This window comes from Ptychodera flava, chromosome 13, assembly GCF_041260155.1.
Source record: "Ptychodera flava strain L36383 chromosome 13, AS_Pfla_20210202, whole genome shotgun sequence".
NCBI lineage: Eukaryota > Metazoa > Hemichordata > Enteropneusta > Ptychoderidae > Ptychodera > Ptychodera flava.
Window position 1 is genome coordinate 10,892,403 of NC_091940.1, and position 27,686 is coordinate 10,920,088.

Consider the following 27,686-nt stretch of genomic DNA (forward strand, 5'->3'; position numbering starts at 1 on the left):
CCTCGTTCAAGTAAAAATCAAATGTCAAGTAACGACCGCGTGATATTACGGGTTTTTTTCTTTCTTTTTTTACTTCCGTGTTTACGTAATTCTAAAAGTTTAGGGTCGGCAGGTAAAAATAGAGTAGGTACTTGTAGTAATTTGTTTACATTTATATATATATAGAGAGAGAGAGAGAGAGAGAGAGAGAGAGAGAGAGACCGAGAGCGAGAGAGAGAGAGAGAGACGAAGTCCTCATGTATATATGTGTTTTCATTCGTCAATGTATTATATATATATATATATATATATATATATATATATATATATATATATATATATATATATATATATATACTTATTTATTCATATTTTGTTCGTCAGCTACAGCTGCTTATTTTGTCACAGTTTAAGTTCCTCTCTAATAAAAAGCACCTCGGTCAACAATAATACTTCGCAGAGTTGTAAAATATTTTGATGATCGTCTATATCTATGTAAATATTGTCAGGACAGCAGGCCACATCGGCACACAAAGGTGAAGTTGTCCTCAACACGACGACGCCAATTAACGCATGCGTGACTCTGAATAGCCTATGTTTATACACGGCCGGAAGCTGCATTTGCATCGCGGTTGCTATGGCACCTCCGATCAAGCAGCGCTATGTTAAAGGGTACACTCGCCCACAAACACTTGGCATTAAAGGGCAATTTTTCATTATCCAGAGAGGTATCTCTTTCAAAAATTAAAAACAGATTATCGAGATAATTATTGAATCGTTGGGGTTTCACGGCTTGTTGAACACAATACTGGTTACCTTGGCAGAAGTCTTTTGACGGCCACCATATACACTGCATCATGCTCAGTTTGTATGTAGGCGCTATACATATGCAGATGAGAGTCACATTGTATATATACAGTCCATAGATATTCTCCACGTTTCTCTATATAGCCATTATCACTACAGCGGTAGGGCCAGATCTATAGCAAGCAACGGCGACGTGTCCGACTGTGAATCGGTGCCGCACTCCAGGTGTTATTATATACAGCCATGAATTGTCAAGGCTTTCTGCTGCCTTTTCTTGTAGCCTGGCTAAACAAACTCGTCCACGCCGAGATGTTAGACTGTGAGTACTCTCTCTCGTTGGTTTGTAATGATATTTGCTGCTGTATAAAATCTTGTGTGACCGCGCTTTAATTGGGATCATGTGCCAGTGTGAGACTTTACGCTACGATAGCGGATCATGGAGGGTGTACGTGTATCAATTGGTGAAATCACAGACAAGTGTTTTTTTTCTACTTGTCTGTGATGAAACCTGTTGGGATTTTCAGTCCCGGCCGTCAGGCGATCTTTTTGTTCGCGTCGAGCTGGCGGTGCCTCTTTTCATAACGGCGTGATGCTTCTTTAGCTTATACGCCAATGACACAGAATATTGATATTCAGTATGATTATCATCACAAGTCTCTCCAGAAAAAATATCGTATTGTTTTGAACGGTGCGACATTGACAGGCGGAAAAGCACAACCTCTTATTGGCTCACCGAAATCTGCAGTCGCCGCCTGTTTTCAGGACAAACGCCAGGGAAGTGACGGCTTCGCGAGGTCACGCACACTGTCTCTAACGACATGCGTGCATACAATCACATTAGGTTATTAAAGGTCAGGGGAAAATCAGGCAATCTGCTATCCGCAGTTTTGATAGAAATGCATGTTGAAAAGAGAGACGCATCTGCTAACTTACTAGTTTTGAAACTCCGCGCTTAATTTTTGGTATTCGAACATTACTCTGAACATGACCTAAAGTGACATGCTTCCCCCGTATTATATGAAGGCAGTTTGCAATGATTAAATGGCGAATCATGACAATAAATGGATGTAAAGCAGTTACCCTAATTAGGGCTACTTTAAAAAGGGTTAATTGGTTAAGAAAAGACTACAGTTTTGATGAACACTTTGTTATTGGATGAGTAATGAGGTAAGGCCAGTCGGAGATTAAATCATGATTGCGACTCATGATAAAAAAAAAAAAACATGGACGACATACACTGGGCGTGTGTCAGGGTTATTTTGGAAAGTGTCTCTCGGACCGGAAAAGACTACATTTAGTCTGTCAGTGGTTGGAGTGATAGGGATACCGACATACTCAAGTAATATTTCATAGACGATTCTGCAATGGAAAGTATAAACAAGGGCTGATAAATCCGGAAATGGCAACTTGTGGTCATTGGTACGTTGGTGAATAGCCCTCGTATTGTTAAGTATTGAGTGGTGACGAATACCTTTGCATAGCAGGATGCCCTGACCTTGTCTTGTGGAGGACGGTGGACGAACTAGTCGTACTTTATGCGATGTAGTCGTAAATTGTTAAGTGTGTTGAAAGTCTCACTGAACAATCGCTCGCCAACTACATCACGTAGCTGAGGATATTAGAGCGACAGGTCACCGACGCCGCTGTAAAGTACGACGGTAGCTATGGCCAAAGATAAAGTTTACATAAAGCTACATAATTTGAATTGCGTTCTAGCCGTTCCTAACCGTATATATTTACAATCATCCTTACCTGTGTTGAGCGAATGGTTAAGAAACCTAGCCGTCAAAATGGTCACGTTTTTTACATTCATTGCCTTTTCTGTATTAGAGCTTGGCTTGTTGAAGGTAATGTCGTGTATCTCTTTGTTTAACCGATTCACCCATTTCATCTTATTCAAAAATTGATAAATTTATTTTCTGTTAACGGCTAACGATCTCCTACATGGTTTGAATGGGGGCTTACTATATTTATTTATTTATTTGTTTGTTTATTTATTTATTTGGGAATCGTTTGCTTATCTCCAAGAGTTAAACATAGAACGACCATTACCACTATTTAGTCTAAATTCGCAAATGTCTTAATCACTTGTACAACTAACAAGAAAAAATAACTGTACCAACAAGGCTGAATAAATAAGATATTGAAAAATAGTTGGCGGTTGTAATAGCAAGCCATCGAAGAAAATCAAATGAAGGACAGAAAGAATCGTCTCACCTCAGTACTTTCAAATTAATGAAAACAAGTAGCTAAGGGTATTTGCAATACAAGAATACCAAGAGTTAATTTTTATCAGAGATGAACCATTATCATAGGGGACAGCTAGATTAAGGATGTGCATTTTTAAAGACTTTTGAATTTGACGTAGTTTTCAGGAAAACGCAGAGAACAATGCTTCCTACAAGAAATCCGTGCTTTTTCGTTTCTCTTTCGATTTGCATATCATCTGCATATTTTGTTTCTTGTTGCAAACACCGTATAAGGCTGTAAAGAGTTGCGTTACCATCCGCTCATCTATTTTGGGTTTTGCACATTTCATTTTTTGGCGCGTTATCACAGTCAAAATATAAGTACACATTGAAAATGACAAAAAAATACCTAAGGGTACATCTGCGATAGACTAAATTATATGTTCCTACTGAGCGTTATTTGTATCACATTTTGCACGGTACTATATACGCGCCTCGATAATACAAGACTTAAACTTTTGCTTCCTCAAGCAAACTTTTAATCATCAAGAATAAGAAATGTCATAATATTTGCTGATATTGAAATTTAAAATGGCCGTCATTCCTGTGTTATCGCTATGGGGGAAAGTCAAATTCCGAATTTTCACAAAACTAAGCCATTTAAACTGGGATAATTAAAACTGTATGTACTCCGTAAGATTCAAAATGAGATCACTCAAGTGGTTGGTCAAAAAGAATATTGTGAAAGGTTGCGGGTCTGAATATGTGTACCCGAGGCGCATACGACGCATGAAACTATTCTTGATGAAACCATGAATGACAGCAAAAGAATAAATGCGCTAATTTTCACTTTCGAATAATGTTTTCATTTTTTACCCACCCTCGCCCCAAAATTCATTGGTCCAGTCCTTACAGCAGGGATTGGAATGACCAAAATTCTTTCAATCATATTTGAAAGTATCCATTGACGGATACCCATAGAGGCGATTGAGAAACCACATGACGGACATACGTTGCATTCTTCGAAGAATCTATAAAATTCTTTAGGACAACCAATGTCGAATACATTCGTCTGATGTGCATCTCCTCGTATGGTATTCATTCAGTTGTAGGGAAGAAACTACGTCTTTCGGAATGATTGCATGTCCAGATAATACACCGAAAAGCGTGTCTCTTCAATGATATGCAAATTTTGTTTAACTGACACATAAAAAAATGCAATCCGGGTCTTTCTAAACTTTGAAGGTCAAAATTATTATCTCATACGGTACTTTTAACATATTTCATATGTCTGTCTCTAGCCCAGTTGTACATCACTATTACGAAGCAAATGCACATTGAATATATCAACTTACTACTAAGAAAGTTTGATATTTACAAAGTGAGAAAGTCGCTTACAGCAGATACGCTTTGAGTGAACGACATTGGCTAATTGAGTACTGTCTCATTTATGCTAATTCCCAGTGAAGGGCACTGTCAGCAAGAACTTTCAAATAATAGGATAATGCGATTAATTTGTCATGGTTGTTTTTTTAATGAGATGAAACAGATAAGTAAAACGACAACCTTAAGTTACGGAGACAAAGTAATGACTGCAAAATGAGGAGTTTGATTAAGGTCCCTGGGAATCGGAGAGACTAAAGATGGGGATAAATCAGACTGAAATAGATTTGTTACGCGTACATGTGTCTTGTTTTTGTCAACTTAGTTCATCAGTGAGGTTGGTATCTCTGTTATGCGCTCAAAATGACATCTGGTTTGGACTCGCGCTAGAATGTTTAGGCATCATTTCCACCAAGAACACAAGTTTGGGATTTTTTGTGTGTGTGTAAATATCAACATGACCGGAACAATTTTACGTAATGTACAGCCGTACGTGACGCTCTTCCATCATACTAGATTTGCAATGGATAGCGTTGGTTTGCAGGGTGACTTCGGTCCATGTGATAGTTTTGCTGTATAGGAATGATCGTCGAATATCTCGATAACATTGTCTGTTTGCGACAGATGTTTTGAACGACCCCGGCCTCTGACGTCATGCGCCGTTTAACCATAGTTTCTCCTCAGTTTCCGTGGCATCAGATTTCGTCATTGTGTGCGGAGATGGGAAATATCGCTCATTAGCCAATTCTTTGAATCCAAGCGAACAGGAGACGTCTGAATGGCCTTCCCATAATACCATGTAAAATTAACCTTTGTGATTATCACCACACGTGAAAGTGCCCGCCTGTTTGAGGTGTCGACCTCATAGCCGATGAAAGGTTACGCGAGGAAGTTTAATGTTTGTGCTGACAACACCCTTTTCACTGTTCATACATGCCACTTTGTTCATACCAGACCATACATTGCAGAGCTTACGACTTTGTAAAAGCTTCCAATACAATAAGAGATCTGAATACGCCCATACAAATCTTGCTATTCAGTAACGATGCTGTGTTGTATATCGTCTTGTAAGGGCCAAGCAGTGGCGGAAATTATTATTGCAACACTGGGGCAAAGACTCTCCAATGGCTTGGGCCGCGTTGTTCAAGTAATCTTAAGCTGCCCCGCACGAGAATGTCGTATATATCTTAAAATAAACATTGTCGCCCCTTGCGTCTAAATTGTAAGACGACATAGGGTACAGATGCGCGTATATAATACCCCCGAAAGATAGAAAACATTTCGGGTTGATTCGCGATAAGAAAGCTTGTTTGTGACATTTCCGTCCCTTTCATTTTGTGTAATTGGATTTTTCGAGTGTCAGCATCTGATAAAACACGCATGTGCTGTATGTAGATGCTCCCATGATATGACCTCGTCGGCGTCATAAGTTGAGGGAGCAGTATATATTGCAGACTCGATAGGATAGCACCCAACCAAAAAAGGGATTAATGGGATGAATAGCACAAAAAGAACCTCAAAGTACTTACAAACATTCTGTGTGTTGTTTTCAAAGACCAGAGTGTGTTAAATTTAATGTGGCACTCGGTTCGCGCGTTGTGTTGAAAGTGGGGCAGGGCTCTCGACGGAGATTTTTACTGGGGTCGAGTGGGCATTCAACTGTTTGATTGAGACGAGAATGGTGTGCAAATATCATCATTGAATTCTATTCTAGATATGTGCAAAGTTAATTAAATACAACGAAAAATTGACACACACTATGAAGGGAGTCAATGGCAGATGACAAAGTGTGAAAAAAATTCTCAAAGCATTGCCGGTTGTTACTTGTGTATAATTGAATGTGACCCCTTTGATATGGTGTATTCAAATTTCAAAGTGTCGCAACCAGCTTTTGTCATATTTATGGCTATCCATCCCTTTTTCAGTTGTTTATGGTCAGTTTTTGTGAAGGTACCTGTAGGAGCCATTGCATTTTATAGCAGGCTGATAAATGGGGCAGGTCGGATGATGGCGGAATGACAGGGTCAAGGTCAAGTCCGCTTCCAGAAAAGCCTTTGCTCGATTTAGCGCATGCGCCTCGAAAGTGAAAGACTTGCTTCAAACTTTCCGAAACAAATCTGTCGACGTTTCTCTTTCAAAGTCAAGAATAAAATCAGGGGTGAAATTTTTGTACTACATAAATCAGTTACTTTAAAATTTACCGATGTTTGCATCATGGCCCCTTCTTGTGTTAACTCTACAGAAAAGTAATTTTTCGATATTCACAGAGGCAAGACGGTGAAAATTTAATACACCCAAGGAATTTTAAAATGAAAGCACACAAGTGGTAGGCCAGAAAAGTTGTAAAAACTTTAGAGTTCGAATGTATTCCCGAAGTCTCAACACTACGCTTCCGTAAGGCCATATGTATATAGGCGGCAATGGCGGGCCTAAACTTGCACTGGAATGCAGGTCATTGATTCCGTAGCTCGGACGCTTGTACGGGTATTATTATGCACAAAAAATGCCATGTGGTTTCTGGACGCCAAACACAAAACATCTCAAAAGTAGACCCGAATCGTGTTCTGTGCACCTGCCCGTGTAATAGGTTCACCATTCTCATTATAGCCTCAGAGTACGCCATAATTGTGGTGTGAATGCATCACACCTATTCTCATTGAAGTAGCCACGCAGACAGTCGCCTGGCAACAGTGTAGCACGTGCCTCTGAAAGTTGCAATGTAGCTCAAAATTATGTTTTTTTTCCCCCGATGTTTAAACGGCAGTTTACGTCCTGTGCTATCCAATATCGTCTAAGTGATTTTTCCCATAATGATTTTGTTCGTTTCTAAAATATTCCATGATACAGCTGACATAGTATCATAGCAAAAATCTTCGCTAAAATACTTCAATTACTTGAAAATTGGGAGAATTTTGCAAACGCTAGTGTGGTACGTTTATATGCACCAAACTCATCCATTTTTACACTTCAAGTACTGATTTATTTTCATTTATCTGCATGCCTACCCAGTCTGATGCAATCTCTTTTTGTGACAATGTTTGCGAAAGTAACGTTTTCCAAAAGGGGCGCCTTTTCACATCTTTTGAACTAGTAACCATCATGCGCCATTTGTGTCAATTTCATATCGTACATGATTTCAATTTGTAATCAATCGCTATCGGCCACGTCATCTATTGGCAAACCCAGTTGCCATGGAAACCGCAGATAAAATTTCTTGCCGCGTAATGCGTAATGCCCGATGTCTTTTGCATATCTTTCTTTCGTTCCAGGGATAGTTGGGGGTTTTCTTTGACAACCGAACGTTGGTGATTCGTCACTTGTGCTATCTACCTGCAGCTAAGATCATCCCGATAAATTTACAATCGTTTTACACTAAGCCTCTGGCCGAGAAATATTTGCATGTCGTATTGTCAAAATCTGTGACGATTTTGATCATGGACCCTGGGTCTGCTTTGTGATATTTTCTTGACTTGCAGTAATTTCCTGCAGGTAGATCCGGAGTAGGGAAGAAACGCGAGGGTCAAGACCTGAAAATTTCTAGCGGCGAGCAATGGAACGACGGATCATGAATTAAACAAATAACACGTATGATGATAGTTGCCACGTGGCACCGAGTGACACGACAGACTTTACGGTTATTATTTATCTAATATTAATTTTGACTGTGATAATTTTACACGTCAGCGTTTTACACTTCGGCTGTATCTTTTATTTGAAATTTAAGAAAGTTACGACATTGTACAAATGTACAGAATTATTTCGATGGCTGAATTTTAAAATTTTGAGCGAGAGATATTGAAGGAAATAGAGGAGAATTTGGAGATTGGTTAGATGCAAAAGTATATTTAATAAAACACCTTATGTTCAATGTAAAAGGTAGATTGTTCCTCGGAGACAGACTCTGAAATTTGTCCAACTCTAATTTGGTATAGCACGTGTGGGGACTCATTTTGAAGCTCATGGGGTAAATAATCTTTTCCCTGGCTTATTTTTGTGAAATTCTAAAATTTATTTTCCCCATGCAATTAACTTGTTGATGGCTGAGCGGCCATTTTTAATTTCAAGCGTGGGTAAATATTATGAAATTTGTTTTTCAAGTACCAAATTTTGCACGGTGACTCCTGATATTTATAATTGATTTCGACAGAGAATGGTTTTGCGTTTCCTTGAGGAAATATTGAGCAGAAGTTTAATTCTTTCAATTTCAATTTCAACTACCTTAATGACACTCGCAGTTAGATTGATGATCTCAGAACTTTGAACAATTCAAGTTCATCAAATTACCCCCGGCACTACATTTATCTAGATGACTTGGAAAGAATCAGCAGCAAGTATGGGCTCAGCATCATACCTTGTCATATATTTCGAAATTAAACACAATATAATGTATAGAAAGCTGTTTGACGCAAGTAACTACTGTAATTTTGAAATCAAACTTTCCCTATTTGTCCAGTAATATACCATCAACTCCACATCTTGTGGTAAACATATTTCAAAACTCCTGAGATATGTTTAAGCTTGTAACTTAGTGTGATGACTTTCAAGTAAGACACAGCTTACCAGCACAAAAAGTCGGTGAGACAGGGATTCCCAGAAGGGGAGCTTAGTTAGATCATTTAATTAAGGAATTCCATGGTAGACATGCAGATGTGATATCAAAATATGACGCATCTGTTTGACAAACGATGAGTGTCAGCATATTCCTGGCATTACTTACAACGATAATTTGGCGGTTTTTGGCCGCATTACACTACGTTTGTCATTGGGCCAATCTTGACGGGGTGTAGCATTCATTCCGGACACCTGATACCACCCCTAATCATCACTGAATCATTAAAGATGACCAGACTGATATTGTCGTTGCTATTTTCTGTTTGTGTCTTGGACCTGGTAAATCATTTACCTTGAAAGACATTAATTATTGGACCTGCTTTGATGTCTTATTGCTACTCAACACATGACACATGTTGTCTGTCTCTGTTCAACAAAGTTCCCATGTGGACGATCCTGTACCGAAGTTTGGTGTTTACTGGTACCCTACACCTGTATCGGTCTGAGCTGCTGATGATTGCCAACTTAAGGACGCTGTACTTGGTGAAGAAAATTACATAAGCGAGTGTTCGGTGTTAATTTGCGCACGACATTTCAAATCAGATGTAGGGCGTTTACCGTTAGCTCCTTCACTGCTCGGCTCTTAGTTTGTGTTCGGACAGGTCCTAGCGTCCCTTGAAGAGAAAAAATAAAAATAAAATTGACGGTGGAGTGCATCCCTTCATTTGATTGTAATGACATTAATGTATTGACATGGGTCTAACAAAGACTAGCCTGGTGATTATATCGCTCAATACATCAAGGTAACAGTATTCAACCAGTTTTAATCATGTACAAATCTAAAATGTATAATGTAAAATGTGGGTAGGATTAGTTTCCTCTCCATTGCCTCCTTACTGCTTTGTGTATCCCCCCTCCAAAAGAAGTCGTCTGCACCATACGATTTACTGTTCCATAAAATAGAATCTGAATATGAGGATATCTTTACTAGTGGTGCTATTAAATTTAATGTCATTAATCATTTTTACGACATCAATTCAAACAATTAAAAGCTTCTGTAGACCAGTGTCCGTGTCGGGGAAGAGTACCACGCCACCAACGAATAGTAAACAGAACATTTCAGTCAGACCACCAGACGTTTGTGTGCCCCGTTTAATAATATAGCCACTGTTTTGTGCATGACGTTTCAACTCGTTTTATGTCAAAGGAAAATAGAAATGGACAATGGATACATCCCTGTCTGACAACGACGTGGCGGTTTAAATGCATGTACTTCATTTCTATATTAGTACGCACACATGATTTAAAGTATATGGATGGAATTCAATGTATCAAACATTGTCCATTCACATCTGCCTTAAAGACTATATACCAAAGTCCCTGACCTTTAACGTATTAAAATTGAAAAATCGGCCAGGGCGCAATAAAATTTGCCACGTTTTCTCGATAAATATGTCTGCATGATAAAGGCGTTATCTACTGTAGAAAAATCATGTCGAGTTTCATCATTTTCGCCCAATATATCAGCCAAAAATGTTAGACGACTGTTCAAAATAGAATTAAACGTATTACTGAACACACTCAACAGGGATATATTCTGTGATATTTTCGAGGGTTGTGGCTAAACTATTTTATGTAGACGGACAACGATTACCCAAGACCAATACCTGTATGAAAGACACTGTTGAATACGAAACTTAAATATGGTACCGAGAAATTTCTTGTGGATATTTAGATGTTTTATCAGTGCTATTACTGAACGTAAAACGCGAAATGTGCCCGCGTTAATGTCAATTTGCCTTTAATTTGCTTATTTATCTCAACGCCATAGACAGTTCTAATTACATTTAGTTCTCTTTCGCAGACTCCATTCCCGGCGAGCAGTGCGGGTACATCATTGAGCGCGGTAATCAATACCGAATCATGACGGCCGTCGAGGGCGACCCGCCAACATACCCTGACAACGTCAACTGTGTCATAGGTTTCAGAACCGACGCCAGCATGAAGTTCTTCCTCCGAATCCTCAGCATGGACCTCGAATTTTCCTCCCAGTGCGCCAACGACGCCCTCCTCATCTACGACGGGGTGACCGACGCGGACCCGCTTCTGATCGGCCACGGCTACGGGATATGCGGCGACTCGCTGTCACTGCCGAATTACTATAAATCAACAGGCAACGAGATTTCTATAAAATTTGTGACAAATTCGGCGGACAACCAGGGCAAAGGTTTCAAACTAGTGCTGACACCGTATGAGCAGGCCAACAATGAAACTAGTAAGTGAGAAGCATCTCATCGCATCCTCCAGAATATTGAACATATACTTGATGTAGAAAACGCCTCGTTGACAGATATTCGGACTCTCAAACTGTTCCCATTCTTTTCTGAGCTATCACTTGTGGGGGGTCATTTTAAAGCTCTCGGTGTAAGGAAACTTTTCACCGTCTTATTTTTATCGAAAATCGAAATTTTATTTTTCCCTAAAGAGTTACATGTAACACACGAATTTCAAATATCGGGAAATTTCAGGTAATTTGTCGCTCTAGTAAAAAAAATTGTTCGGTGACCCCTGATTTTTATTTTTTATTTGGTAAGAGAAGAACCGAAAGCTTGAGGTAAGTTTGAGCAAATTAAAGTTTGTCTTTAATTTTCGAGGTGCATACTAAATTAACGAGACGTATATAACAAAAGAATAGCCCACTGAATTTAAAACATGCAGTTTCGAATAGATAAGTGTCATCACTTTACGTTATCACTGTATCTCTGAACCCCTATCATCGTCGACAGTTGGTAGAGGTTCTCTATTCTCAATACACCGCCGCCATAGTGTCTCCACGTCATCGCTAATGACATGGCTTAAACGTTTGTCGGACGAAAGCACCCATATTTTCCTCCCATTGGCATTCTTCCGTTCTTTATTCGCTTTAACTGTCATCATCACCATTTTCATCATCATCATTGTGGTCGTTATAGTCACCACCACCACCAACAGCACCACCAACACCACCACCACCACCACCACCACCACCATCATCATCATCATCATCATCATCATCATCATCATCATCATCATCTCATTAACATCATGAAGTATTTGTCACGTTTGAGTACCGTTAATCGAAATCATATTTGTCGTCATCGACACTCTGCGATATTACTGACTCGAATAGCACGAATAGGGCGAGAGTTGTGTCATTAATTATACTGAGAAAATAGTGGAAAATCGATTCCCGCTTTCGAAAATACATTTGGATAAACAGATATAAAGTGTATGCTTAATTGTGTGTGCTGTGGGAGAATAGAAGGAACACAGTCTTGATTATCCTTTCTCTGTCACCTCTGGCTTTTTACATTTTCAGGTACCTGTGACAACAGCGACGATTTCATGTGCCTCGGTGATTTGAAGTGTATGATAAGAGACGTGGAGTGCAACGGCGAAACGCAGTGTGCAGATGGCAGTGATGAACCATCGAATTGCCTGAGCAGATCGTCTGCCGGTAAGAGTTACGTCAGCGCTTGCGTCATGCGTACAGCACAGATTAATCATACCCCTTAAGATTATATTGAATTGTACTTCATCTCAATATGGGCCGAGTTTTCTTCAGTATTGCCCCACTAACACATAAAAAGGGTTCGAACAATTCTTGAGATGCCATTTCACCGCTTTTGAGAATTTTGCCATTTCCGCGAACACAGCAAAACACAGTACGATAAATTGACCTTTCTGTGCGTACCTGCGCGATCTTCAGTGACGAAGTTGCCGGGCGCCGGGCAACTACTCCTTGGTACCTGTTAAGACGGCATTCTGAAAACGGCAGCTGTATTTTGTATCAACAAATTAATGTGTACACGCTGGCAGGCCAATATTACAAGGCAATAGCAGTGACCTTAGACAATATTTTCATTTTGTTGCCCCTGAAAACAAATTGGTGTTCTTGTTCTTCTCTCAAATTCGTTTCTGAAATACGAAATATAACCTTCTTGTACTTTACAAACTTTTCTGCGGAAACGTCATATCTCTGTCAACCCCCCAACAGAGCTTGATTTGTTAGATAGTTTGATCGTTTGTCGTTTGTCTTCTCAGGTGTGCAAGTAGGCAGCTTCGCGTTGGTGCTTCTCCTTGCGTCCTTTGCAGCGATGCGAACATTCCGTTCTGGTATCCCATGAAGAAGACGTTTTGCGGGAAACGAAAGGATACTTTAGGCAACTTAAAGGTGGCGCTGTATGCATGAACGACTGAGACTAGCAGCTGCAAAGGGACGGCTGCTACGGTCAGGAAACAAATCACTGTCTGGTTGCCACGGCTTTGTTCTTTTATTTTTAGTTTTTTTCTCCTTCGTCTTTTGGGTGTTTGTTCTTTTTTGTTTTTTACATCTACCAGGTAGTTTAAATCCATTGATCTAATCATTACGATTGAGTCATCAATATCTTGATTATATAGTAAGAATTTATCATCGAAAATTTCAGGTTGTCACGTAGGGGTAGAATCAATAAGTATTATAAGCACAAAATCGTTCCACAGTATCCTGGTGTCAAATTTGCGTGTGAAGTTCCAATCCCTATAAAGTATAGGAGGTAATAGCGAGTCAGCAGAGAATCAGGTCAAATTACCTTATATTTCAAACAATACAATGAAAGGAAACAGAATAAGTTTGGGTCGTTTTTTGTAATCCCCCCCCCCCCCCCCCCACAAGAGTTAGTATCTTTGTCAGTAGGAGAAGTCCTCCATCTTTGGGCCAAAGGTCAAACGGACCGTTGTCTATCACTATGTGTCAATTTACGAAAATGATCATTGTGCGTATGTTACACAATTCTTAAGATGATAAAGTGAAGCCAGACCCCCATCCTCCTGCCCCCTAAAAATGTTGCGCCTCGAATTTCTCTGACTAAGCCGCCTGCAATGGTGGGCGATTTTTGAAAGAATCACACCCGATGATTTTATGCCAACGAATGCTGGTTATATAAATATGTCATCGGAGACAAACAAACAGCAAAATATTTTATTTCAATGAATTTATTCACTTTGTTTCCAATGAAACCAGACAAATAGTAATGTTTTCCACTGTCTCACATAGATTCGTTGCTGTATTTAAATAAACTCCTCGAAAAAGATACTGGCTGAAAAGGATACATTTTTCCAGGGGGTGGGGGCGGAGGAGAAGAGATCCTTTCAGATGTAACACGGTTTAGTTGGCTTTACAGCGTTGTCTGTGCGTATTTTGTATCGTTTATCATTTTCTTAACTACCATGCTGTTGTGTTCCTGAAACAACCAGGGACAATATTATTAAACCGAGGGGGTAGTCGGAACCGTGCTCAAAGCTCATATTGGACCCATACGACTGTATACATGGTACGTTGGCGATTGATGAAAGGTAAAACATGTTAATTTGTCAAAATGTACCACGTAAAATGTAAATGTTGACAGCTATGTTGACTGATGCATCTATAGATATCGTTCACGAAATACATTGTTTGTAAACAAGAAAGACGCATAGGCGCATTTCCGACGTCCGCCTTCCTTTTAGTCGAGTATGGAAAAATGCAAGTATGCCGTCCCATTGTGCTGTTGTGGAAGTGCATATATCTAAACGTAGGAAAGTGCCACGAATTCCTCTAAGAGACGACTAGCGCATTAGTTCAGAGTCATTTAATCAAGGAGGTGCCGACAGATCAAACTCAGTACATATGATTCATGGGAAGAACATCTCAATTTATCTTGTGCTGTGAACACAATCAAGATTTTGTTTGTATTATTGTACACCCCTTGGTAGACGCAAACGGCTTCTGGAAATACACATCACTTACTGCTACAGCACAAGATGTTGTCAGTGGTACAGATGTAAAAGGCGTACTGAAAAGTACAAAACGATTTCAGCATAATATATCGACAGTACTATACATCTGTTAAATTTTGCTATACAGAGTAGAATTATACCTCAAGTAGACTGCGCCTCGGGGAAGCTGTTCGGACTCTCAAACGTTCACAATGCTCTTCTGGTCTACCACCGCTGGGGGTTCATTTTGAAGCTCTGGGTGAAAGAAAACTTTTCACTGTCTCAGTTTTTTCGAAAATCGAATATTTTATTTGTCTTCATACAGTTAACACAGGAATGGCAGCCATTTTGAATTTCAAATATCAGTAAATCGTGGGTAATTTGTGTCTCTAGTATCAAAATATACACGGTGACCCCCGATTTTTATTCTAGAGAAGGGATGAATCCTTCCCCGAGAAAAGTTTGAACAAAAGATTTAGTCTTTCGTTTTCGAGGCGCATACTACCTTAAAGATACTATTTTTCCAAATTCACGCAGTCACCTTTATACTAGAATTTGAAGCCACGAACACTTGCCTTTTTTATCATGACCTTTTACAGTGATATAATTAGAATAAAGTACTTTTCCTAGATGTTTTGTATTATATTTTATCTCATGCGTGCGTATTTATGTTGGTATTTCTCTAAGTTATATCGTGTGTGAAATTTAGTTACCACCGTCCGTTCAATGCACTGTTTGATATTTATATTTGTTAAAGTGAAATTGTTCATCTGCACTCGGGATGTATGAATATAAGATTCAATCCCATGCATGCAACAGGTGCAAGCAGAAACAAGGTCAGGGGTCAGTCGTAACATCAAGGAATATCGACAGGGAAGTGATTTATGTGGAGTGCTCTTTCAAGTCGCATTTTTTTAATTACATTAAAAGGAAAAATCTTCAAGCTCCTGATAAAAAATAAGAGACCTTAATAAGTGCTGTCCGTATGAGTGGTGTTATTCAGTGAGACTTAAATTATCAAGATTGACCTCTGACCTTTATCAGTGTGAATTCATGTGTACGTAGCAAAGTGTGCCAAAATTGATAGAAAATAAAATTAGTTCCTTTGTATAATATTCTGTCTGCCTTGGGTCATTGATCATGGATGCGGATGGTCGATTATTTTGGCACAGCTGCGAACGAGGTCGCTGAATGCATCTCCTCTTGGCGTGACTATTCCCGAATTTGTTAAAACGAGATAAATTGAACGAACAGATTTGCCGACGTCGGTGTATACAAAGGAAACTCATCAGTCGCTGTGACCATGGAAATTAAATTTCGTCCTCTCTCTTCGATCTGCCTGTTGTTCGGAGTAACGATGTAACATCGGAGTGCAAACAAGCTCTTTGAGAACGAATTCAAAGGCAGGTATAGAGATTTACACATTGGTAACTTCGAGCTGTTCCTGTATATCGAATGTCTCGACCGAGGTCGGATGGTATCCGAGAAGATATCATGATATTTGTGGCCTCGAATTTCAGTCACTGAAAATGGAGCAGACTCGGCAGCTATATATGTCTTGTTGTGAGAGTCAATAACAGTTTAAGCGACACTAAAATTTGCATAGAAATTAGTTCCAGTGTTCACATGTAATTGTTTTTAATCGACACTCTCTCGAATGCGTCATTACTACTTGTCATTGTGGAAGAAGACGAAGGTAGGAAAGAAATCAAATGTTTTCCCCATACTAGTTATCTTTTCTTTCCTCACAGTCGTTAGATTTCGCCTTGAACAATTTGTAAGATATTTTTCTGTTTCTGAATAATCACAGAATTGGCCGATGACGAGAAACTTTGATTTAAAGAACAGTCTGAGTTACTGTATTTGGTAATCTGAAAACTACAGTTTGATTATGGGCGATTTTTTACTATTTACTAAAGGCGCACTGGCAGGTTCTAAAACTGACAGTGTTTACTGTCTCGATCAATAGTGCAGTTCTAAATATGTGACAATAACCTAGTGAATCTGGAATGTAATTTCGCCACACCACTTGTACGCCGCTAGTAGAAATTTAAAATCGACAACAGTTAAGACATTCATACAATTTCCAGAGCGATTCATTTGAAAAGCGCAATCAATCTTTCAAATACTTAACTCAGGCATCTTATCAGAGCGATCAAATTTCCTGAATGGCTTTTGACGTTGCCATGGAGTCTGTCCACCGCCATGGAATCCATTCTTGTGCCGTGCTTTTTTTAAGAACGATGTGGTATTTGAGCCGACATTGGCAGGTCCTGCTTTGTGGTGTCACGGTGACGTCGCTACAAAAACCACCAATGTCAACCACACATCAGTCTTGCTTAATTAATTTTGAACGCAATAAGCGACGAGATTTACGGGGACAAATTAGGAGCAGTCATTCCTAGACGCACAGCGTGGGTAGATCAGAAAATCGGAAAAGTTTGAGAGTCCAAATATCTGTCTACTTTAATAGAATATTTGTTTGGCGTTATGAAGGAGGCCCTGGACAATCTCCCCATCCGAGCCGGGTCGCCTTTATATGCTTGAAAACAGGGATTTTTGTGAGGTTTTTGCCGAGAATGTTTGATCATGACGGCTTGACTGAAGAAAATCTGGACTAGGTCCACACTGAACAATGTCACGATCCTCGGGGATCCTCCTGTTTCCTAAAACTAAGGAAGCCGCCCTCAAGAAATTTTGTTGTTTTCAAAATGAAGACCACGTGCTAAGTATTCTTCCGATGCGTCTCAAGGTATAGTCAGCATCACGAAACTACAAATACTTGTAAACTTGTGCTCAAACTTTCAACCATTCTCCTACAAAATTAGGAATAAAACTCGGGGGACATCGTTCAAAAATATTGGTACCAGCGAAACAAATTACCTCACATTTTTATATTCGTGCAATTCAAAATGGCGGCCATCTCTGTGTCAACTCTATGGGGAGAATTAGTTTGATATTTTCACAAAAATGAGACTGAAAATTTTGCTTAACTCCAAAGGTTTAAAATGAGCACACAGTATACAAGAAAATCATTGTAAAAATTGAGAATCTGAACATCTTCACCTGAGGCGCATTCTAAACCGAGACATCCATATCTATCCTACTTTACGAAGGGCTATCTGTGTGTGTGAAATCGTTGGTGTACATGTTACAAGCCACATTAACTTGTGTCATTCAACTCGTAGGCTCATCATCTGATACCATATCGAGCATGGGGACCACGCATCGCGTGTGCGGGGCTGTTTGCCTTGTTACGGTCGATGAACGGCAAACAAACAAAAGGTCAGACGGTGAGATCTCTTCGACATTCATGGAGTAGCGTTAAAAATAATTTCCGTCATTTTAATATATCGTTTGACATTTAATAACATTCTGTGGCGAAAGCGTGATATGCGGACTTTGCTGTGAAAAACAGGACTGTGTTTTCCGTTACCTTCAGCTCGCATTTAGCAATATCCCTCATATATCCAATTGATTTCCCTTCCCCTTGGTTTTAACACTAAATTTAACACGATTGGAACTAATTTGGGATAATTGTATTTTCATATTTTTTCAAATTTCTCAAAAGTGTTAGGTGCCGTGTACCTGAATGTTGCAAAATTACAAATTACTCATAAAAACAAGTGTGCAATGTAAAAAGAAAAGCAGATGAGACAACAATTGTAGATTAAATCGACAATACTTTACAATCCAATTATCCGAAATTAGTTCTAATCATGTTTAATTAATTTGCCCTTGAAGAATAGGGGTAAAGTCGCTCCTATTGTGTCTACTTTCTGTCAAGAACAAACACAGTATCTCCTAAAGAGCTGAAATAATTGTGAGATATGATGTGATGCATGCGAAATACGACCTCACTGTATCTGTTTACTGATGAGCAGAGCAGCTGTTTCGTCAAAAGTGTATATTTCTGTTAGAATCCAGAGACCGTGCTACTGTCCAATATAATCCTTTTTTATACATCAAGTTGATAATCCTAAATCTGATTAGTTGGAGTGACAAGGAAGTCAAAACCGTACAAACAGAACGCAGGTCAAAAGGATGTTTGACAAACAATCGGTTTTCTGAATTTCTGAATACAATCCATGATGAAGAGAGAGAGAGAGAGAGAGAGAGAGAGAGAGAGAGAGAGAGAGAGAGAGAGAGAGAGAGAGAGAGAGAGACAGACAGACAGACAGACAGACAGACAGAAAGACAGAAAGACAGACAGACACAAAGAAAGACACACACACAGAGAAGAGAGATGGAGGAGAGAGGGAAAGGGAGGGGCAAAGGAGAGGGAAAGAGGGGAGGGATCGAGATGCACGTCGAAAAGGACTGCCAAATAATCCCAGGTGCCCCGGAATAGTGAGATATCTACATCAACATACGACACCGAATGCCTCCGGGACTGGATATTATCAATCTTGGTGGCAATTGTTTCTGTAAGGTGACAAGGAATAGTTAAACGATTCATACTCTTCTGATAAGATTGCTACGATGACCACATTGAGATAAACTACCTCGCAAAAGTGTGCAAAGAAAACTCAACATATACTTTGCTTGTGCCATCGTGTTGGTAGGAGCGAGCAGTGCGCAACCGATTAATGCGTTCCCGCCTTAATGACTCCGACGATTTCGCATAAGTTATCAAAAATGATTAAAACTGAGAAGTAAGGAAACGTCGAAATCAAACGACGGGTGTTACATCATTATTCCCAACTCCATCTTACCCTGAATTCACAAACGATGGCAGCACGCCTCTAAAGTCGGTTGTCGTGACAACCGGAGGCAAAACGCATTGAGCAAACACAGGGGAGTAATTTAAATACAAATGCGCCCACCATTACACTGTATATACAGATATACCAGCGCTGCCAACGCATACTACGAAATTCAGAGCTCATTTGGTACGAACACGGTGTCCTTCTAATGCATAATTGCCAAATGGACTGGGCGGGGTCTCATGTGTGAGTTATTGCGGATACAGAGCCAACCTTAGAAGATTGTGCATCGTTTGATGGCCGTCAGTATCGCACTTTGACGACTCGATGAGTTTGTGAAACGACGACGACGACGGGTAACAGCGACTGTACGGCCTCATAACACAGCAGGTGAGGGTGTCACGTCGTTCGTCACGTGATCGTTTATGTGTGGCTGCTTCCTCTGGCTAATTGAGAAAGAGAAGCCTTTCAAGCACACGGCAAAGTGAGGATGATTTTTTTTTGCATTAACCTATTGATACATTCGCAAACTTGCCAGCCACTGCTTGTAGGAACCAAATCGATTTCTGCAATGACTACTTACATATTAATGCTATTATTCTCACGGCCTCTAACTTAGCTACCATAAAATAGTATTTGTGACTTTTTTCATTGTGGTTTTGATTGAAAGTGAAATAAGCTAAGAAAAATAAATTTAAAATCACTGATCTCTTGTTACACATGTATTTATTTATAATTTATTTATTCTTTAACTCTTTTATTTTTTCATTTTTTAGTCATGCTGAATAGTCGGTATTCCTTTATTCTGTTTTGAATTTTTTTAAATTATATAATAGTCAATTTTCGTAAAATAACCTGATCTTTTCCCTTCAAGAAAATGAGCATTCGGCCTTTGACTCGGGGGGAGGGGAGGGGGGGCTTTTAATACGACTGATTACATCGTACTCGGGAGCGCGGACTGCCGCTCTTTACAGAGGCCGATAGCAAATATCTGTGAATCGGTATCTAAAGTGTTGTGACATTTGATATAGTGGCGCGAGGAATGTCTTGCATTTTGATTACAGTTGGTCTCTCAGTGTCTCTGCGTCGCCGCAGTGCAATCTGTGGTGGAGATGTATTGCTTTACAGCACTTGACTCTATGGTTTTCTGCTAATGGCAAACCTGAAAACCTGAAAATGAATGCATTGAGGTGGATAATGTGTCTCCAGGGAGATGCAGTTGCAACATCTGTTCTGCGCAAGGCATGTTAATGCCATTTTAAAACCATTGCAAGATATTATTTTCTATTTTAATTAGTTTTCTGGTTTGTGGTGAAAATGGAGAAATAAATGTGTGTGTTCTTCTTTCAGTTATTAAAGCATTAGTGGAAATAACAGTAAACAGGGAATCCATGACGAAAAGTTACTTCCAGAGTTGTTGATACGTGTATGTTGACTAATTTCGCAACTGAATAGATAATGTATTTAAAATTAGTCATTAGCTAATGATAAAATAAAGATTATGCTTTCAATCCTGATTGACTAAACGAAGGATCCCACCAAAACTAAAAACTAAATCTGGTAAATAATCATACTGAATCATTTGTTCCCCGGCATCTCTCTTTCCCCCGAAAATATGTACATATTGATATTCCAACGAGAATGCGAAAAATGACATATCTAACAATTGAAAGGTTGGATATCGGAAATGACTTCTGGGTGACTGATTTTAATTGTAAGTGCGAAATGATTAACATCTGTTGCGTCATTCTGTGTGTCACCTACATGTGCAGTGTATGTTGTCTGCTAGAATTCAAAAAAAATCTCGATCGGATTCGAACTCACAACTTTCGGTACCTAAAAGTAGCAGATTTCTCCGTTACTGAGATCCTGCGATCAACATAAAGAGACATGAATCTCGAAGCGGAAATGAAAGCGATACGTCAATCTTAGTAGTCACAGCAATGTGACAGGTAGGTGCCATACTCTCAGGGAAGAGAGGGCGAAATGAAAACTTGAGGCACAGAATCTCGACATGAAGATCATCATTTGTTCACAGAGAATCGTGACAATGCGACCCGGGGTGGACTTCAATTCGAAACGTCTGGGAACGACGGAAATTTCGAATTTGCAAACATGTTTTGATGCACTTTCATGTCTTCAAGTGGGTCTGAACACTGCAATAAAGAGTGACTCAATTAAATGAATGGAGGGGGCATTTGTATGAATAGGTGTTCAAATATTGATGCTAGAGCTTGTTAAATAGGCTATTGATAAAGTGTTAACCAAGTGCACTTGCTCAAAAAGAAATTACCTCCGCATTTTTTACCGAAGGCAAAATGTCAAGCCATTATTGCTGCAGTTTGATGAAAACCACTTAGAATGAGTCTGTCTAACTGTGGAGTGGTACTCCAAAACCACTTCTTCGACCCTCCCCGGCTGATCGCTGACCCCATCTCTCTTGTCTAAATATTTATACTAGATATGTTATTGGTCGACTGAACGAGTAATTCAGCCGTTAAAAGAGTCTTTACGGTATATGTAGAACGCGCCTCGAATGTGAAATACTTATTAATAACGTTTGCTCAACTTTCATCAAGGAAACTTTCAACCATTCTTTTTCAAACTCACGAATATAAATCAGGGGTCACCGTGCAAAATTTGGTACTAGAGAAACAAATTGCCTAACATTCCGATATTTTAAATTCAAAATGGCCGCCATCATATGGTAAAGGGACGGTTTGTTTATACATGTTAGTTTTTACGAAAACCGAATTGGACACAACTTTCGTAGCAGGACAATAGCTTAAAATCACATAAACAGTCAATGTCTACAAGCACTAATGCTAGAACCAGGATTTGAGGATAGACCCTTTAACTCTAATAGGAAAATATAATTTTCGTTTATCGAAATACTAAGATTATAGTGAATTTTTCTCACTCCAATAGCTCCCACAAGTGGTAGACCAGAAAAGTATTGTAAATATTGAGAGTCCACATGTCTATCCCGAGGCGTATCCACCTTCAAAAGAGAGACAAAATCGAAATTTGCTTCATTTAATTCATGATCCGCATTATGAGTGCGCCGTGACAAACAAAATGTCATGAAAGTGCCTTCGAAAAAAAAAATGCCAGTGGATGTCGTTCAGTCGCCATGGCCCCCGAATTTACTGTGATCGGTACGTAGGTGTTTGATTTTCTGAGATGTCGAAGGGTATTTGGTTACCTTGACTTACCTCGACAAGTGTAGTATGACAGATACCGCTCTGCAAATTGAATATTCGAGCTGTCATTCACTCTGTGTTTGTGAACGTGACTTTCGTTGAGTTATTCAAGGGTAAAAAGGTCAAGATTTGTCTTCGGCGCACTCAGAATCGGTTTCGATGTAACATTCTGCTCATGAAAACTTGATATGAAAGGGGCAGCTGATTTTATTTAAGTCCACAATGGGAGGCGTCTGTGGAATAAACGATCGCTGATTCATGCACAGTCGACAGTAAGATATTGAACTTAGTAAACGCTACTGTAGCTCATTGTAAAGACAAATTATGGTATACCTATTCAAATAGTCAGGTGTAGCTCCTAGTCCCCGCTGGGTCACTACACAGGTTTGGCGTCGTTCTTCCCTTCGCTTATTCTTCCAGAGGCATGTCTTGAAAGACCAATGTACAAAATAGGTATAAATACGCGCAATGACTGACTTTGTTTCGCAATGCAGTCAAATTTGGCCGCCAGGCATTCATTTTCATTTTTTTCCATCTTTATCGGCGTGCGCAGAGACCTAACTTGCATGGACCGATTTTCTTCGAGTTGAGTGTGAGGACGAACCATGATGCACTTGACAATGTAAATTTACATCGATGATCCAATAATGCAGCCGCTTGATCGCCAGTCTGTATTATTTATTCTTTTTACATGACTGAAGCTATAAGAAAAATGCGTAAATATTCTTTGCTCATACTTGGCAAAATTATAGAATGTTTATTTGCATAACACGTCGATACAGAATAAAATGGAACGTTGTCCCCTACTCTACCCACTTTATTTCAATTTTAACAGTAAATAGAGGATAGTAAAGATGTTTGAGGTTACTACTATTTTGAATATACATTAAGGGCAGAGAAAGACTTACATTTGAATATGATTTAATAAGTAGTTCGCTAAGGTTACCAGCTAACCTCTTTGTCTGGAACAGTATTAGGATACTGTCGGATTTGATACAAGCGCATGACACCATACAACACCATCAGGATTTGTTCCATGATATAATCTAAAATGACTGAATCCATTCTGACTAACCATTCAAAGCGCGTGTCAGGACCTGACATTAAGACATCCTGAAGCAATCTATCTTTAAACTGACTCCTTATTTGAATATATATATATACAGTCACAGACTGGAAAAAATAATTTCGACAATGACTTGCGTTTGATATTAAAAGCGTCAGGCACCCCGTGAAGGTACAAAAAACACCTCAGAAAATGCTATTGGTTCGCAGAGCTGTGTTACCAGCGGTTGGTACATATGTTAAAACATGCCTCGTAGGAAAAAATCTCGTGATGGCGTCGGTCATATCAAATTTTTCAAGAGACGGAGACAAACAATGCTTCTTAGTTGATGGTGGGCGAGACGGAACATGTGCGCATGCGAATACACATCTAGGGGGTATTTGTACTGATGTGTGGGTCGTTAACCCAGACAAATACTGATACAGTACGCAAGCTCGTGCTCCATTGATCAAGCTAATTGTCCTCTATTGACAGCTGGAAACGACAGCTTGGTGCAGACTCGGCCTTCGATACGGATAATCTGCACCATATATAATATTTCGGTGATTTGCTGTTAACAGATAGATATATGATGCTATTTATGCACGATTAAATTCTGAGAAAGGCTTTGCCATTTCCTTGGAGAGATCGAAAACCAAAAGAAAACAGCTAAATGATGTTTAATCTTCTTTTGTGTAACCCAAAGTACTGAACTCGCTAGCTTTCGACATGATATATCGTGTTTTACGAACATCGAACTTTTGGCCTGTGTTACGTAAAATCCTAAAGGAAGAGGCCGCCTTGCTAGGATTAACCAAAACCGAGCTTTTGTTACGCCGAAGGAAAAAATTAAGACACGTATATTCATTTCATAATCACATTGTCAAAACAGAGGTGACACGTATAGACGTTGAGGTCACGAAGTGATAATGTGTATATATCTGTTATTTTTTTATGATTACTTCTCTTATAGTGTACTACATACTGTATCTTTCATTATTTTCAAAGGAACAAAAATTTCATGAAACGTTAACTCTCAGTACATCTGCATCGTACTCGAGATTCATGAAAAGAATTTATCAGTTCTATAAGTGCGTTTTTACACAAATTATTCCCTTCTTTTAGTTTCATTTATTTTTATTTATTTTCCCCGTCGGCTTTTGTCTTTTTCGGTTCAGTGCTTGCTCTGTCTTTCTGAAGATTTATGCGGCGGTGGCGGGTCTTGCTTTCATCTATTGTTAAGCAACTCGTAATTTAAATTGAAGTGGACATTTTGCAGTCTATAGGCGTGTCCAAGGGCAAAACAACCTCTCTAACATTTATAACCTTGCCGACGCAACCATCGACGGTGGAGCAACATAGCGTTGAATGTGGAATTACAAAGTATACACAGAAACTACTGTGAAATAAATTCCTCTAAACTCAATATCAAACAAATGTATTCAAGAACATAAAAGAGACTGCCATTTGATCGATTGACGAACGTTTTGAATCATTTTACACAGGGAGTAAAATGCTTCAAATTTGTGAAGTCTTTCTTGTGAGTCATTTGAATACAAATCCCCTTCTGCTATATTTGTTTATCTTCCTGTAATCAGTCTTGGCCTACAAAGTTATCCATAATTGATCATGATATTGTACGGTAATGTAAAGTGAACATAAATTAAGATAAATTCAAAGTGCTGTGTACACATATCACGAGACATTCTGTCACGGTGAAAGAGTTGCAATTCCATTATTGTTCGTACCATTGTTCCGTGACGCATGTCATCAGTTGTATGTAACATAATGGAATCCGAGAATCCTATTTGGTGGCATATGGTTGTCAGAGGTGAATTTTTATAACGCATGCGCTACCCAGGGAGAGTGTAAGCAATGATGGGCGAGCAAGTGGCATAACCTGTTTGCCGGTTGAAAGATATTTCATGTCGTAAGAGGAGTGAACCAGCTTTTCAGAGGAAGCATCAAATGCTGCCGAGGGACCCTACCATTATAGACGTGATGCATTCGCCAGATATGAATGAGCAGTACGCGTAATTAAGGGAGCTGCCATTCGTTACGGCCGGGGGGATCGGAGGAATTACACTAGAAACTCTGAACTTTCGAGTAAAGGCAACCATTATGAACTTGAGTAACCCCCTTCAACTTAGAAAAGTTGAGTAGAAATAGGTGAACTTAAAAAAAAATTACTACAGCAATAGTAAAAGCCTTTTAAAACCAGGTTTACCCGCTAAATTATCATCAGTTTCCTCATGACGGTTGAAAAAGGTGAAACCAACAAAATGAAATTCACAGTCACAACAAAATATAGATATAAAAGCTCACCCTATGACCAGTATCCAACCATATAGTATTGTTTAATTTGGATGGGTGTACACGGTATGGTTATATGTCAAAATGGTTTTTGAACTTAAGTCAATGAAAATATATGTTTCTGTGATAATTAAGGATGAATTCACAATAGTTCAGTTTTGTCCTAGGTTAGTACACCTAATAATAATGGTATCTTCTGAGTGCATTCCTCCATGACGACACAGCTCTCCCTCCACCTTAGGGACCGTCTCAGATTGTCGCAGAAGTTCAAAAAGCGAAATTTATTCGTTTAAGGGGGAGGGGGTTTGACCTCTATTCAATTAGTGAACTTCACTTTCGCACTTTTATTTTGTGATCACAAGTTTTCGTGTGTTTATTTTAAATTAAAGAAAAACTGCATACTCGTGCCAACAAATTTGTAACTGTTTCCATCTCGTTTGTGCCCCAAACACAATTTACCGATAGGAACATTGTATCCTAAACATTTCATTCATCAAATTATACAAAGACAAAAAGTATCATTTTTTAAAAATGTGCTATTTATAAGCGTCTGCTCTAACCACTAGATGTCTTTATTCTCACTTGTAATGCACCTGGTCATAGTCGTTTAAATATGATTAACATGCCTGGGCCCCCTTGTCAAAGTTTTTCGCTTATTTACCGCCCTTACCAAGTACAAATTGCGTGTTCACAAAGACAAAGAACAGCACAAGAGATGCAAAAAGGGAAAGTAAAATAAAATGAAACTTTTATGCGGTAAAATGCCCTGTTAGTACTCAAATCTGATCGTTTACTTCGATTGTAATGTGACAAGGGGAATACGTCTTTAGTAGCTATAGCAAAATGCAACATTGTACTCTCAGGCAGACATGAACATTTCGCACTTTTGAAGTTTCGTTTAGAGGGAGGGGGTTTTGATCTAAACGGAGAAATTTCGTTTCTTGAACTTCTGCGACAATCTGAGACGGTCCCTTACCAGGTCACAACCGCTGGAAACGACTGTATGACATCATCATCACCACGATTCCTATCTTCACTGTTGCTGGTGCCATTGAGTACATGAACAACAATATTTTCATCATCACTATCTTCTGTTTCATAATCAGTATTGCTGGCAGTGGTACCCACATGCAGTTTTTTTTGCCTGGTTTCATGAAGTTAATATGTAATGTTCTGTTAAAGTATTTATTTTCTTTTTATTCAACATTTATAGGAGTAAAATATAAGCTTATTTTATCAAATAATCATTTGTATGCATAGAATGCATTTTATTCATATACAGTATAAAAACTTTGTTTCTGCAATATTGCCTTTATCAGGAGATTGCCAAACATTGTGCCAAAGAGGACAAAGAAAATAAACAAGACAAAGAAAACAAAATACTAATGTTGATTATTTACATAATTTACATTTGGTTGAAAGATACAGGAAAATAATGTCTATCACTCAGGTATTTATGGACTATGACAAATCATTTTCATTGAATAAAATATGGTTTGTTATTGATGCAGTCCACTGTTTTGTATACTTTGTAGAATTAGCTTTCTTTACACATGATCAGTGCCTTATCGAATGGAGAGTAGATGCTAATGCTTGATCAGGCGAGTATATCATTTTTATCAGGAAATACTGAAATATTACTCATTTAGAAATGGCAGTCAATATACTCAGTTAGTATACATGTATATCAAATTGTACCATGTTTATAAAAAATGTACAATTTTATTAATCTACT

General features: G+C 39.0%; 2 protein-coding genes across 3 annotated transcripts in view; both read left to right on the plus strand.

Moving 5' to 3' along the window:
- Positions 1 to 824: 824 nt before the first annotated feature.
- LOC139147396 (procollagen C-endopeptidase enhancer 1-like) lies at positions 825 to 15,799 on the plus strand. The gene is made up of 4 exons (XM_070718489.1): positions 825 to 1,105; positions 10,774 to 11,184; positions 12,268 to 12,405; positions 12,993 to 15,799. Exons 1-4 carry the CDS (start codon positions 1,030 to 1,032, stop codon positions 13,073 to 13,075), a joined length of 708 nt encoding a protein of 235 aa, XP_070574590.1. The 5' UTR covers positions 825 to 1,029; the 3' UTR covers positions 13,076 to 15,799.
- Positions 15,800 to 15,923: 124 nt separating this feature from the next.
- Positions 15,924 to 27,686, plus strand: part of LOC139147395 (proline-rich transmembrane protein 3-like) — a 33,108-nt gene continuing 21,345 nt past the window's right edge. The window contains exon 1 of one of the 2 annotated variants that reach the window (XM_070718488.1): positions 15,924 to 16,380. The gene's annotated coding sequence lies outside the window, so the exon portion shown is untranslated. Of the gene's footprint in view, positions 16,381 to 19,519; positions 19,781 to 27,686 lie in introns of those variants that run through there. The other variant, XM_070718487.1, reaches the window with a different exon arrangement.